This window comes from Triticum aestivum, chromosome 7D, assembly GCF_018294505.1.
Source record: "Triticum aestivum cultivar Chinese Spring chromosome 7D, IWGSC CS RefSeq v2.1, whole genome shotgun sequence".
NCBI classification, from domain to species: domain Eukaryota; kingdom Viridiplantae; phylum Streptophyta; class Magnoliopsida; order Poales; family Poaceae; genus Triticum; species Triticum aestivum.
In genome coordinates this window covers 552,788,785-552,802,942 of record NC_057814.1, presented here as the reverse complement: position 1 = coordinate 552,802,942, position 14,158 = coordinate 552,788,785, and the positions used below count along the sequence as shown (strand labels likewise).

At 44.1% G+C, this 14,158-nt stretch overlaps 1 protein-coding gene across 1 annotated transcript; it reads left to right on the top strand.

Annotated features, from left to right (window-relative positions):
• Window positions 1–2,197: 2,197 nt before the first annotated feature.
• Window positions 2,198–10,927, top strand: LOC123169702 (uncharacterized). Its single transcript, XM_044587574.1, has 3 exons — window positions 2,198–2,636; window positions 2,724–2,980; window positions 10,575–10,927. The coding sequence occupies exons 1-3, from the start codon at window positions 2,268–2,270 to the stop codon at window positions 10,624–10,626; spliced, it is 678 nt and encodes a 225-aa protein (XP_044443509.1). The 5' UTR covers window positions 2,198–2,267; the 3' UTR covers window positions 10,627–10,927.
• Window positions 10,928–14,158: the final 3,231 nt, after the last annotated feature.

Below are 14,158 nucleotides of genomic sequence, written 5' to 3'. Positions count from 1 at the left end.
GGGGAAGGCCAGGCAGGCACGGGTGAGCACGGGGCGCCGCCGACGCGGCTATCGGCAGCCGGGGTAGCGAGTGTCAGCAGAGCAGCGGTAGCACGCGGCGACGGTGACGTGCAGCGCGGCGCAGCGGCGTGCGGCTGCGGCGGGCGTAGCCAGCAAGCGAAGGCCGCGATCAGCCTACAGCAGCGCGACGGGGGCGGCCGGCGCAGCGGGGCAGGGAGGGGGATCTCGCGGGGCGCTGGTGCGGGGTACAGGGGCGGTCGGCGCGTGCGGGCCAGCGGCTGCGGACGGAGGCAGGCGCTGCAGCGGCAGGCGCGGGAGCGGGCGAGCGGAACGATGCAGAGAGAGGAAGGATGAGGGCTCACCCCGGGCCCAGAGGCACACGGAGGCCCGTTGGTGGCTTAGGAGCTGTAGAGGCGACGGATCGACGAAGATCAACGGCGATGACCAAGGAAGAAGATTGCCTCCACCCGGTCGATGCGTTGTCTCTGGGCTTGAACTCATGGGCGAGGAGGACGAAGCGGAACGACTTGTCTCCTGGTGGAATCGGCACATCGTGAGGCGGGCGGTGGCTGCGGTGGTTCGCGGTGTAACGCTCCGGTGTGCGTCGGCTAGCTCGATCCAGAGTGTGAGAGAGAGAAGGAGCGGTGCGAGGGGCGTCGGGGCGTCGCCGGATAGCCGGCGCGTGGCCATCCCGCCCACGGACGCGTCCCCTCTGTCCACGAGGCTTTTGTGAACAGGAAGAAGCTGGGGAGGTGGGTTGGCCAGTGTAGTGGGCAAGGCCGGGGGGACAAGGGGGTGGTCTATTTCCTTTTTTACATTTTCTTTTTCTGTTTTCAATGTTAGCTGTTGTTTTCTATTTAAAAGTAAGACCAGATGAGTCTTGTTAGATTTGAGACTTGTCACATAAATCAAGTACATTATTTGTAGGAGTCACAAAAAGTTTGAGGCCAAAAGGAGTTGTCTAACCATAAATCAAGTACATTATTTGTAGGAGTCACAAAAAGGTTGAGGCCAAAAGGAGTTGTCTAACCATTTTTAGAAATTGAAAAGGTCAATTTTAAATACTGCTGGACCACTAAATAAATTTTCAATGGCACTTTGGGAATCCAAACGAGGTTGGTCCTAAAATTAAAAATATCCAGGGATTATTTGCTACACTTTGAACATTTTAGTTTTCATGTTCGACCAATTTGAATTTTTGAATTTAAATTTGATTTTCAATCAAGTGATTTCGATCAAGTGAGTATTGGCAACAGTAATGCGATGACGTGGCACCATTAGGAAGGGTTTACTGTAGCTTAACTATCCGGGTGTCACACGATGCCCCTCAGGAAGGTCCGACGGTGTCCGCATGCGTCATCGCATCGGTGCCGACAGGCCGACAGGGATTTCTCCCGATCCACAACCACCACCACCACTCCAGACACTTCGTAGTGCACCACCCACGCAGCAGCCAACCAGCATGTGCCCACCACGGTTACCGGACCACCCTCGCCGTCTCTCTGGAGCTGCCAACACGAGGCCTGGAGAGGGAAAGGAGACAACGGCCACGAGAGCGGGCACTACTCGACTGGTGGGAGGGAATAACCTCCATCGCAAGAGCGAAGCCAACCGGACGCGGCAACGAGGACGTGCCAGGCCCTACGGCCTGGCCGGGGACAGTCCTGTCACCGCGCTGCAACACGCCGACCAACGAAGCACTCGCTGCCCGTAGACCGTCGCCGTCTCGCCACTTCCACCAGGAAGCAACGCCGCCGAGCGCCGTGCCAGGATACTTGTCGGAGAAATGAATTAAAATAAATGTATTTAGAAATAAAATACATCTAGATACGTCTATTTCTCTAATAAGTATTTCCGGACTGAGGAAGATATGATACTAAAGCATTTCCCATATCAATAGGTGCCCAATCAAAGCACACCTTTGAGACGAAGGCTCCATAGATGAATTAGTAATAATAGGTCTAAATCTTAGTTTATAAAATAAGTGTGTAATCTGAAATGTGATTATCTTGGTCAAAATAACCTCTAGGAAATTTGGAGAGATATCCCTAATATAGTTATCCTCTTTTATATTTGTACATTATGATTTTCTTTTGACTGAGGGACGTTTATGCGCATTATGCAGACCAAATCTAAAAACCTAAAACATAGAGAGATTACCAGAATCTGGACGGTATAAAGCATTGGGAAACCCGCCGCCCCGTCCTCTCGAGGGCCCAAATCCCACGGACCACCCCGAGCGCCGCCACTCCTACAGTACCGCGGAAATGCCGAAGTCGCAACAGCGGCAGGCCACCGTCGCCCCGGCGCCGACGCCGCGCCGCCCACGACCCGGAATGGAGTACCGCGCGCGGTCCGACGAAGCGTGGTACCCCGCGCGCGTGTTGGTGCAGGACGGCTGGCTGCGCGTCATGTTCGAGAATTTCCTCGAGGATGCGGACGAGTGGTACGATCCAGTGGCTGACCTCGCATCCCCGGGCGACGTGGACGCGCTCCGCGCCAGGTTCCGCCGGGAAAGCCCGGCCCTCCACGACGCCCGCTGCGGCGATCTTCGCCCGGGCGACCGGCTCTGCCTCGCCTGCGATATCTACGGCGACGCCGACGAGCTCAAGTACTACGACGCCGTCCTTGAGACCGTAAGTCCTCCTCGTCGCGCCCTACACAGTGCGTTCGTCAACACAGGCATATGCTTGAGTAGTAATGGGCACAGACCACACATGCAGGTGGAGAAGGCAGCGCACGGCACCGTGGACGGCGTGGAGCGGTGCGCGTGCCGTTTCACCGTGCGCTGGACGGAGGGGCCGCGCCGCGGTTGCTGGGACAAGGTGGGCGTCGAGGTGGTCTGCTGCGTGCAGGAGTCACCGATCCAAGATCCGGTGTTGACCGAGTTCTTGGACGATGTGAGAAACAGGTTCGGCGAGGACCAAGAGGCGACGGCAGCGTCTCAGGAGGCAGCCCCGACACCAGCAGGCAGCCGACGGTACAGTCTCGCATACTACTCCTCGAGTAACTAGTCTTTTCGTCTTTTAATGAAGGGATTTCTCCCCTGAAATCATCAGACGTTTGATACTTGACAGCCATCGGCTAAAGGAAAGCAAGAGATACACGCTCATTAGTATGTACTCCCTCTGTAAACTAATATAAGAGTGTTTAGATCACTATGTTAGTGTCCTAAACGCTCTTATATTTGTTTACGGAGGGAGTACTCTGTAGGGCTGGAAACAGAATCATAATTTTGCACGAGCCCCACGCCCCTTACTAATAAACGTATAAAGGACAATATGAATCTTTGATAGAAGGTATACAAAAACCTTGTATACGAATTGCACAGGCGTGAGGGACGGGGCCTCATTAAGCTATGTCCCTCCTACAACCTTTTTTGGAACAACAATAGAGGTACTCGTAATTATTTGGTTAGAAAGAGAAATATCTGTGCTATACAACAAAGTATTGGTCCTGAATATGCTGGCCCTTGGTCTGCTTCAAGCTATAGCAAATGGGATTAAACTACATTTTGAAGAAGATATCCTGTGGAGATATTTATTTATTTAGCATTAGACCCCCTACAGGAGTCATATCAGTACTCTTTAGGGCAGGAATCTATGACACAGAATCACAATTTTGCACGAGGGCCGCTTCGGCACACCCCTTTCACTAAGCCCCTTTCAGCAAACGTATAAAGAGCAATAATGAACTTTGGCAAAATGTATACGCGGAACCTTGTATACGAATTGCACGGGTGCGAGCGAGTGGGCCGGCTCATGAAGCCATGTCCCTCCTGCCACGTTCTATGTAAGCAACATAAAAACCTTTATATATATTATATACTACCTAAAAGAAACGTAAGGTTCCCTCTCTCGTCTTATGTTTCATCGAACCTCTTCGTCCCATGTTCCAACAATTTTTTTTGTCCGATCAATCTTTGGTAATTCAATCAATTTACGTCTCTTATTTGGTAACCTATCTTTTAGTATTTGGTAACATCGTACCACATTTAATTCAGGCTAATCAATCTCCCCTATTCCTTCCTAACTAAGAATCTTTTATCTGGTAACTCATATGTTTTTTGGTAATGGATAACGCAGTTAATTCAGGTCAATCACGTACGATAGTCTCTCCTATTTCTAATCTAAAAATATCTATTATGTTCCTTCCTATCTAAAAACAACATACAAATTTTTTTCCCTTACCAAATCTTGCCAAAATTTTATTTCCTCTAGCCATTCCCTCTATCTTGCCTTCATGGATCCGTCTCCTCGATGCTCTCCTTTATCATTCATCCCACCCGCCACTCGCCATGTCTCTCGCCTTGCTCGTCTCGATCCGGCGCTGCCTTGTCGAGGTATCCACCTACTGACGGTGAAGCGCCAGAAAACCCTCCTCCGCCAGGGGACCTCTCCACAATCTCCAAATGCTTCCTCTGTCCTCTCGGTCGCGTTCCCCGTGATGCACCGTCCTTTGTGACTGGGTGGGTCACAACTTCCAGCGCTTCGACTCCCCATGCATCCGGGAGGCCACGGCTGCCATGTCGGGGCCTGCAGTCGTTGTACATTCAACGTGCTGGCATAAGGGTTCGGCAGCCGCGCCGAGGACCTTGGCCACCCTAGTGATCTACTTCAACATCGAGGAGCAGACACTCTACACCCTCGCCGACGCGCGCATAAACCTGAAGGTGCTCGAGTACTATATCGTCGTGCTCATGCTCGACTCTGGCTTCTGAACTAGTGCGCTCTCCGGCGCCAACGAGGAAACGACGCTTGAGTACTATGGTCGATTTCTAGAGCTATATTTTGTTACTGCTACTGAATTGCCCTTGCATTTTAGAATTTTGTTTGTTGATGATGCCTCTTGATGAGACGCAGCTCAAGCACGAGCAAGTATTTTGTCGGGGTCAAGTTTGCATTGGGTGAGCATTCACACTTGGACGGTTTTAAGTGTTTCAAAGAGGTATTAGACAAAGATAATGTGTGGAGAAATTTATATGCTAGACACAATCGGCGTGAAATCACTAGCATATGTATGCGCTCTTGCAACCCACGGGCAATTTCCTACTACAGAGAAAAGGGTAAGCTCACGAGGATTCAAACTCAAGATCTCCCACTTAAGGTGCGCGCTTCTACCAACTTCACCTCAAAGCTTTTTGTGATGTTCTACAATGCGAAATATATAAGAGCATACAGCAGCATTCATATATAAGAAAACATTTCTGAAAAATGTCAAACATTTTATTAGAAAACAGGTTAACAATCGTAAAATGCTGAATTATTTTTGAATTTGTGACCAAATTGGAAAACACAAACATGTTTTGACATTTGAACTTTCTGAACATCTTTTGAAACATGAACAATATTTAAGAAATAAGAATAATTTTTAAAATTCATGATTTTTCTTGAATTTATGAACAAAATTTGTAAACATGAAGATTTTTTGAAATTTTGTAAAAAATTAAAACCAGGAACTTTTTTGAAAACATAACTTTTTTAAATTCCACTAATATTTTTAAAAATTTGTGAACAATATTTGGAAAACAGGGATATTCTAAAATTTGTGAACAAATTTTCAGAAAGTGACGTTTTTCAAAATTTATTATTTTTCCAGAAAAGAGAACTTTTTTGGTTTGCGAACAAATTTTGAAAAAGGAGACAAATTTTGAAACTCTGAACAAAATTAGACAACACGAACATTTTCCTAATTTATGAATAATTTCTTAAAGCACAGCTCGCAAATTTAAGAAATGTTCACAAATTTTTAAAGATTCGGATTTAAGAAAAAGTTCATGATTCAAAAATAGTTCATGAATTTTAAAAAAGAAAAGAAAGAGAAAGAGAAAAAACAAAAGGAAAACGGGACAAACGAAAACTGAAAAAAGAAAACCATAAATTAAAAAACATCTTTTGAAAGATGTTTGGAAATTGTTCATGTTTCGAAATATGTACGGAAATTTTAAAAAAAGTTCATTTTTAAATATTGTTCAAATTTCTGAAAATGTTTGTGTTTTCAAATTTTGTTCAAACTTCAACAACTATTCGGCATTTCAAAATAGTTCACATATTTTTTCATTAAAAGTTTCAAAAAATTTAGGAAACATTTTTGTATATATGAACGTTGTTGTGTGTACTTATATATTTGGAGCTATGGAATATCACAAGGGGCGTGTTTGGTTGCAGTAGTGAACAGTAGCTGCACTGCATACACATCTCAACCCAGCCTGGCTCTGGAAAAACAGCCTTATATGCGACATCTGCAAGTTGTTTGGTTGACTGCATATGGACTTCCTGCATTAGGGGGATCAACTTTGGCACGATGTTTGGTTGCCTGCATTGTCTCGGCGCATACAACTACACGCTGTTTGGTTGCCCGCATGTGGTATGATTAAGAGCTAGCACTTGCACTTAGCACACAGGATTAAGAGCTAGCAGAGGAAGGGGGAGAAGAAATGCAGTGTGCGCCGGACCATGGCGACTACGGTGGATAGTGGCCGTGGCGCCGTGTCCGACATGACGAGCATGGAGTCGTGGACGAGCGACCCCGTTGGCGGCACGGTGAGCGACACCGTTCGCGAACTAGTTGCGGTGCTCGCGTAAAGACAGTCAACAGAGGAGGGGAATGCAGTGCTCGCACCATGGTATCGTTAGTGCAGTGGACGAGAGAGGAGGTCGGGATGATCGACGCCGGAAACGACTCCAGTGTAGTAGGGCGAGAGAGAGGAGGCCAAGATGATAGACCCCGTCGACGCGTGGCGAACTGCAGTGTGCACAGAGGCAGAGGACACAGGAGCTCGACATGGCGGCGTCAGTGCAGTAGACTGCTGTTCAAAGAGAGATGAAGCTACGATTGTCGAAACCAAAAACTTACAACACGAATGTTGTGAGGAATTGCGAGATTAGGCCGCTGGTCAAAGGAAATTTCAAATGATCGATCGTGCACAACAAATCTGGCAAAATTTGTCCAGAATAGCTCCAAACGGGAACACGAAATTAAAAACTTACGGCCGACATAACTACGAACCGATCGCCTGAATGGAACCGTAGCATCGAGGTGCATCTTTTTTGTGTAGAGCTTACCTCGAATCGAAGCACCGTTGTGCAGATCAGAGGGAGGAGATCAGATAGAAACTTACTCGAGGTTGAAGAAGACCTCACGTAATCACCTCGCATCCCTCCCGTCTCCACCTGTGCAAGGGCCAGCTCGCTTGCGCTCGCCTCGGCCTGGCTCGCGAGAAACTGCCGATTCGAGCGTTTTCAGCGAGCCGGGCTCTGAGCTGCTTTAAGAAGCATGCGATGCAGGCCCAACAGTGAAACCAGGCAACCAAATAGGCCTGGTTGGGCTCGATGCGGGCAACCAAACAAGCCCAAGAAGTGGTGATGTGAAGTGGCTAGCAGTGCGCGTCTTAAGTTAGAGGTCTCAAGCTCTCCCTTTTTTATGTATGTTTACATTTAACGTGGTAGAAGGGACATGGCTTAATGGGTCGGCCTAGTCGCTTGCGTACCAGCGCGGCGACGTACTTTAAGAAACACCATCTGCCCATTATTTTAAAAGCGTACAGGGTAATCTCAGTGTCATACATGTGTTTAGGTGGCGGCGGGGGGGGGGGGGGGGGGGGGTTGTACCCAAGCAGAAGCCTTTTTTGCACATTTACAGTTTGTTTTACCAGAATCGACACATAGTGATACCATGCGTCTAAACATTGGCATCGGTGGTGCTTTGGATGAACAATTATATTCATGATTTTGTTGTCCCGTGGTGTTCAACTAGACAAAGGTTTTCACGCTTAAATCCTTTTATCGACAACATCAACTCCCTCCAACCTAAAGCAACATGTTGCATTGATTACGTGAAAAATCTCCTAGTTGTAGGAGAATGATAGGATAAAGTGTGTTTCCAGGCAGAGTTCACGTGGTCTATCATGTCGCTATAATCGATGATTGGGCAGGTCTATTGAAGGAAAGGCAATGTAGATCTCCACTGAGGATCCAAAAAACTCGCGGCCATGGCAGCCAATGGAGGTGTTTGCTCGGCAAAAGGATTGTACCGGACGTTTCACGGAAGACACATGGTGTCACTAGTGTGTCGATTCTGGTAAAAAAACTGTATATGTGCAAAGGAAATGGCCTCTACTTGGGTACAACCCCCCTCCCCCTGCCTAAACACATGTATGACTGTGATTACCCCATACCCCTTCAGAATAAAGGGCAGATGGTGTTTTTTAAAGTACGTCGCCGCGCTGATGCGCGAGCGACTAGGCTGGCCCATTAAGCCATATGGCTTCCCTGAAACATCTTGTACAATCGTTTTGTCCAATCAAACACCTCCATCAGCTTTCATGGCCGCAAATTTTCTGGATCCTTACTGGATATCTACATTGCCTTTTCCTTCAATAGACTTGCCCAATCATTGATTATAGCGACATGATAGACCATGTGAACTCTCTGTGGAAACACACTTTATGCCATCATTCTCCTACAACCAGGAGGGAGGTGTTCAAGCAATTAATGCAACATGTTGCTTTAGGTTGGAGGGAGCCGATGTTGTTGAGGATTTAACCCTGAAAAGATTTGTCTAGTTAAATACCACGAGACAACAAAGTCATGAATGTAATTGTTCATCCAAAGCACCACAAACACCAATTTGTAGACGCCTGGTTCATGTGCTTGCCTTGCTCCATTCAGTGTAACTCTAATGTTGATGTTGTCTTCTCCAACACTCACGAATCTCCATTGTGTTCCTATCTTGTGAGAGACATAATGGGACACTAGGCTTCATGCCTTGATATTGATGACAAATGAGGACTTAAAATGGAGATAGTTGTGTACCGCATATAACATCAATATATTTTGTGGTAGGAGCATCCCGTCAGTACCACTTCTGTGTGCTGTGCTTTAGAAAATTTGTAGCTAACCATTAATGCATGCTCCACACTCTGGAAGTGCTAATTGCAACAGTAATGCACTTTATTTATAGATTCATGATATACATATGTGCCTATTTTGGAAGCTTATCGTATTGACATCCATTTCTAATGAGTCATCCTAAATACAGTAATGGTGGACGCCAACTTTAAACATGATCTTTAGTTACAAGAAGACAAATCTATGGGTAGAATTTATGGCTCAACGAGTTGTCCCAAAAATCAATAAATGTTTCATTATGATCAATATTACCATAACAAAGTGTCTCATAAAAATTATTAGTACAAAGATTGTCAAGTCAAGAGTGGTTCGTCAAGCACCAACATTAACAACAATAGCTTCCAATAAGACGAGTGGGATAAAACTTTCTTGAGACCACTGTGAATATTTTTCTATATCTTATAGATCCAATGCCAAAAGCAAGTCACACCATCATCTAACATTCAACTCAAAGTAATACGGTTACCAAAACTTACACTCCTATTCTATAATTTCTCCTATAGTGTCGCTATAAAACAGTAAAATAGAGACTATCAAGGGAATATGGTCTAGAAATTTTGCCTAGATAGCTTGTTCCTCTTTTATTTTGTTTATGTAACTCATATTTTCTTTCCATCCGGTAAAAAAAACCCACACCTCACCTCAACAGAAAGCTCGGCTGAGCTTACCATCTTCTTAAGATGCCTATCTCTCTAGTGTGAACCTGAGCTAACTCATGCACCAACTAGCCATAGCCCTCATCCTTCTGCCATGTTGGCCAACATAGTATTTACAGAAATGTGGTTCCTAGTTTCGAGATACTTAGTACAAACACAACATTACAAAGGGGCTCTATCGGGCACTGGCTTTATTAGAATAATAGCTCAAATATATGTGGGACTTATCATATGCAGACCTTCCATAAAGTTGATATATTGTATGCATCCCGTGTGCTTGAGATTCCAAATCGTCTAAGATGATTGCTTCTTCTTGACGCTTCATTGTGGTGGAGTTAGGTATCCATTAGCAAATTCATTTTAACCTCTTATTATTGCTGGTTTTATGTTATGCAAACATACTTTCATAATATATTGATGTATTGGGCATTTATTTGAGATGGGCCCTAGGCCATCACACTCCTTGACATGGCCCATCGCCGACCGTGAAAGCACTGATCATTAGTAAAATGGAAAACAAGTAGTTCAATTATCTTAATATGATCTACGATTTATAGTAAAATTTAAGATGGAAAATAAATGAATTACTAAATAACAAACATAACTATAAAAAAATCAATGGATGATAAAGCTTGAGTGATTATGATTCAACTATCTCACCAAATTTTGTAGTAGCACAACTTTACCTTTATAACAGTTGGTGCTACTTAATACATATGCATGCTAGCTTAGTATATACATCCATTCATCAATGAAATGAGTTCCATCTATGAATTGTTGGGAAGAGACGTTTAATTTAATTAAGACGGGTAGGAAAAAGTAAAAGGTGACATGGTAAAATGAATGAACTAGTCGACACATTTAACAGTTTAAATAACAAAACAATCAAGATTCAACACTGTTATGATTAAATACCATTGAATTTCATGGTTAACATTGTACAAAGTTAACTTTTGCATTATGAATTTTTTTAATTATCTAACTGGATTTCACGGTTAATATTTTACAGAGTACTTTTTTCCTTGAAGACAGCATCAGAACGTTTGGCCAGAAGATCGTGAAGAGGAGATATGGTATCTAAATATAGAAAGTATCCAACGGAAACCCAGTTTCAGTGGAACGTATGAAAACTGAAACTTGTGCCCTTGGATCACAAATCTTTGGTCCCGATTAGTCACATGTTTCTCGGATTTTGCAACCTGCTTCTTGGTGGGCATTGTGCACAAAACTCATTTTTATTTCTACCTATACTGAAATGAATCCTTAGAAGTTGGCACTGCATGTTTGGAGTTTTGGACCTATACTCCATGTCTTTGTTGTTTTCATATTTAATTCCAGCAAAGTTTTTGTGTGTTGTTTTGAGATTCAACACCAATATAGTTAATGTGAAAATAGAATATCCTTTCACATGTTGTTTTGGTCCGAACATATAAAATATTGATCATTAGCCCCTTGGGTTGATCATAAATTTATCGGTTATCCTTCATTATCAAAAGTTAGTATGCCTATGCTCACTCGGATGTGCAACATGGTGCCACTTGCTGGCTTTGCTTTGGGTTGGACTAGTAGCAAAAAAAAATCCTCTCAAAGAACAAGGAGATTAACGAGTGGAGCCAGTGTTTGCAAACTTACTGGTGTTTGAAAAAGGACACCATTACAATCTTCAAGAGGGAAAGGCAAGGTGCACTCTAGTATGTCAACGTCTGCAGCGTAGGAACGGTGCATCGGTGCAAATAATAGCGGGAGAAAAAATGCAGCGGTTGCTCCAAAGAATTTCCACGCGACTTTGTTTCCTTTGTTAAAAAGGCAACTCCCCATCGCACGCCACCATCCCCTCTCATCTCTCACATCAATATCGCCTCCACCAGACATGCCTCCTCCTCCTCTCGTTCCTCGCCTTCCACGTCATCACCATCGCCATTGCCGCTCCTTCTCTACTTCCTTGCCCCTTCCCTCCCCTCCTTCACAAGCTGTGTGCTAGACGATCCCCTCGTGGATGGATGCAGGACAGGAAGAATCGGGAAAGTAGTCGGGGGCGGGTCAACCTAGGCTCGATTTTGAGCCCTCTCATGGCCGCGCCCACGCCACCTGTGTTCCTTACCTCCTGCGGCACAAATGCTGCTTCTCGGGCTCCGCTAGTACATGACTACGTCTGGCCAACAGCCAGTGGAAGGCCCTCCTCGGCCTCTTCCCTGGAGGAAGAAGAAAACCTATCTTCCACGCCGGATTCCCACTAAGCGACTTATCTTCTCTTTGCTTGTTCAATTTCTTTTCTCATTGCTCTTTAGTTGATCGATACGAACAGGGTACCCCATGCCCACGATATACTCATGATCACTGCTCAGTTCCGCCCGACCCCAACTACTCGGCTACTTCCTACCACCACCTGGTACTCCTATTTTCTCGATGCTCATGAGTTGCTTGTCGTGCTCATCTCTGCTGATGTTTTTAATTTCAGGCATTATGGTTCAGTTGGTGTCTAGATGACCTTGTAGATTGTAGTAAAATGACCTATATATTGGTTTCAGAACATAGCGAGACTAAGTCGTAATATAGTTGCTACTTTTATCTTTTTGCATCAGTTCTGATTGGTATATGGAATATGGGGTTTGCAGACACCATTTTATGTAGTAATTGTATCATTGTGCAATAGTTCTTTTCATCCAATTCCAGTATTTGGTTAGCTTACGTTAATGATATGGGAATTCTGCATAAATTTTTATATGTCCGGTCCATATTCATGAGTTGTGCATGTGTGGTATGGCTGGTTGTGTACGCATTCTTGCTCTTTAAATCTTTTTTGGGCGATGATACCATTTGGTACAGAACATAACTTGAACACCCATGCTTCTTCCGAGTTCTCTACACTTCAATCATTGAAATTATTCTTGATGCTTTTTATGTTATTTCTAGGAGCAATTTAAGATTGAGAAGGATGATGGGAAGATGCAACTGACATATATGATGCTCCATGTCAAATGGTATATTTGCCTCTCTTTTTAGCTACATGAGAAACAGTAACATGTGAAACATATTGCTTGATACTCTGTAGCCCGGAGTGACCGTATAGATATAGAGGGAATTTCCCATAAACCTGCATCGTAGTAGCCTGTCGCTTCTATAAACTATCACTAAATTTAGTATGCGAGTTATTTCGTCTTGATTACCTGTATCTGATTTGTGAGTTTGGCATTTTATCCCTTTCTTGCCCATGCATGAAAATGAGAAGACAAAACACCCTCAGTTGCTCGAATCAAAGATCTACGCGCGCTCTCCATATTGTCAAACTTTGTTCATGGAATAGGAGCCTTAGGCATGGAATATGCATCCATGTTGGAGCCCCCTTAATCAGCGTCCATCCGAGCTGATTCTGGAGTTGCCAGTTCACTGATTGTTTGCTCCCCGAAGCTTCCTGCTCCCATGCTTGCATTTGTTTCCACACTAGGCAAGTTGTTGTGTGCACTGATTGTCCAGGCACCTGCAATGCAGCATAGTAAATATTGGCCATTTTTTCTTTTTGTGTGGTAAATTCCTCTCGACATGTCTGATAACTTTCATAGTGTTCACCTGGTGCTTTAGTCACAGAATCTAGTATGGTGATCTTTTAATTTTTATTTTACAAAGACCGATATTTGACACACTATGAACTTGGTAGTTTAGACACATGTTGTGTGGTAAGACCCTTACATACACTCTAGTAAACAACATAAGTTGATCATTGTAATATCATAAACATGAAGGCTGGTAATTTCTTACCAGGATGAGTGGTAAATTCCCCTCAACATGTCTGATAACTTTCATAGTGTTCACCGGGCAATTTAGTCACACAATCTAGTATGGTGATTTTTTTTCCAACAAGGACCGGTATTTTCATATACATTGTGAACTTGTTAGTTTATACACGTAGTGTGTACGAAGACCTTCACATAAACGCTTGTAAACCACATAAGTTGATCATTGTAGTTCTATAAACATCAATGCTGGTAATTTCCCACCAAGAACACTGGTAAACAACATAAGTTCATCATGGTAGTTTTATAAACATCAAGGCTGGTAGTAATTGCACACATGATTAACTACCTGTGTTCGGGATTACAAAATTGTTGTTTGTCGTGCGTGCAACATCTTCATGTTGATTCATTCTGCCACCTCTCAATACACCTTCTGCATTATCTTCCAGGCTAGAAGCCATTTTGTACCACCTGCTTATGCTTTTTACGTTCACATGTTAGTATCATCATTACATACAATGTTCTTGTTATCTCTGTATAGAAAAGTGGATATTTTACACATGTTCACTAAATTTTGACACATTGTTATGTTTCATGTTTTTTCGTACAACAGGGGTCAAAGGGAAGATCATTCCTTCATTCAATTGCACAGGACACTTTTTCTATACAGTTGGGATATATGCAGTGCAGCATGAGCAACTTCAAAAAAAAGACACCATGTTTTTTCCCTGGTAGCTTTAATACAAAGTAGATGATAATTTTTCTCATGTACAGCTTGGTATTTTTTTTTCCTTTTTTCATGTATTTTTAAATTTTTTTGCTACCTAGCATACTAGTCTAGAAGTTACCCTATCGTAACGCA

Bases quoted from the DNA above. Each gene is read 5' to 3' on its own strand.
- LOC123169702 (XM_044587574.1), top strand. From the start codon at position 2,268: ATGCCGAAGTCGCAACAGCGGCAGGCCACCGTCGCCCCGGCGCCGACG. The intron at 2,637-2,723 runs GTAAGTCCTCCT...CCACACATGCAG, and splicing joins ACGACGCCGTCCTTGAGACC to GTGGAGAAGGCAGCGCACGG. The intron at 2,981-10,574 runs GTACAGTCTCGC...AATATTTTACAG, and splicing joins ACACCAGCAGGCAGCCGACG to AGTACTTTTTTCCTTGAAGA.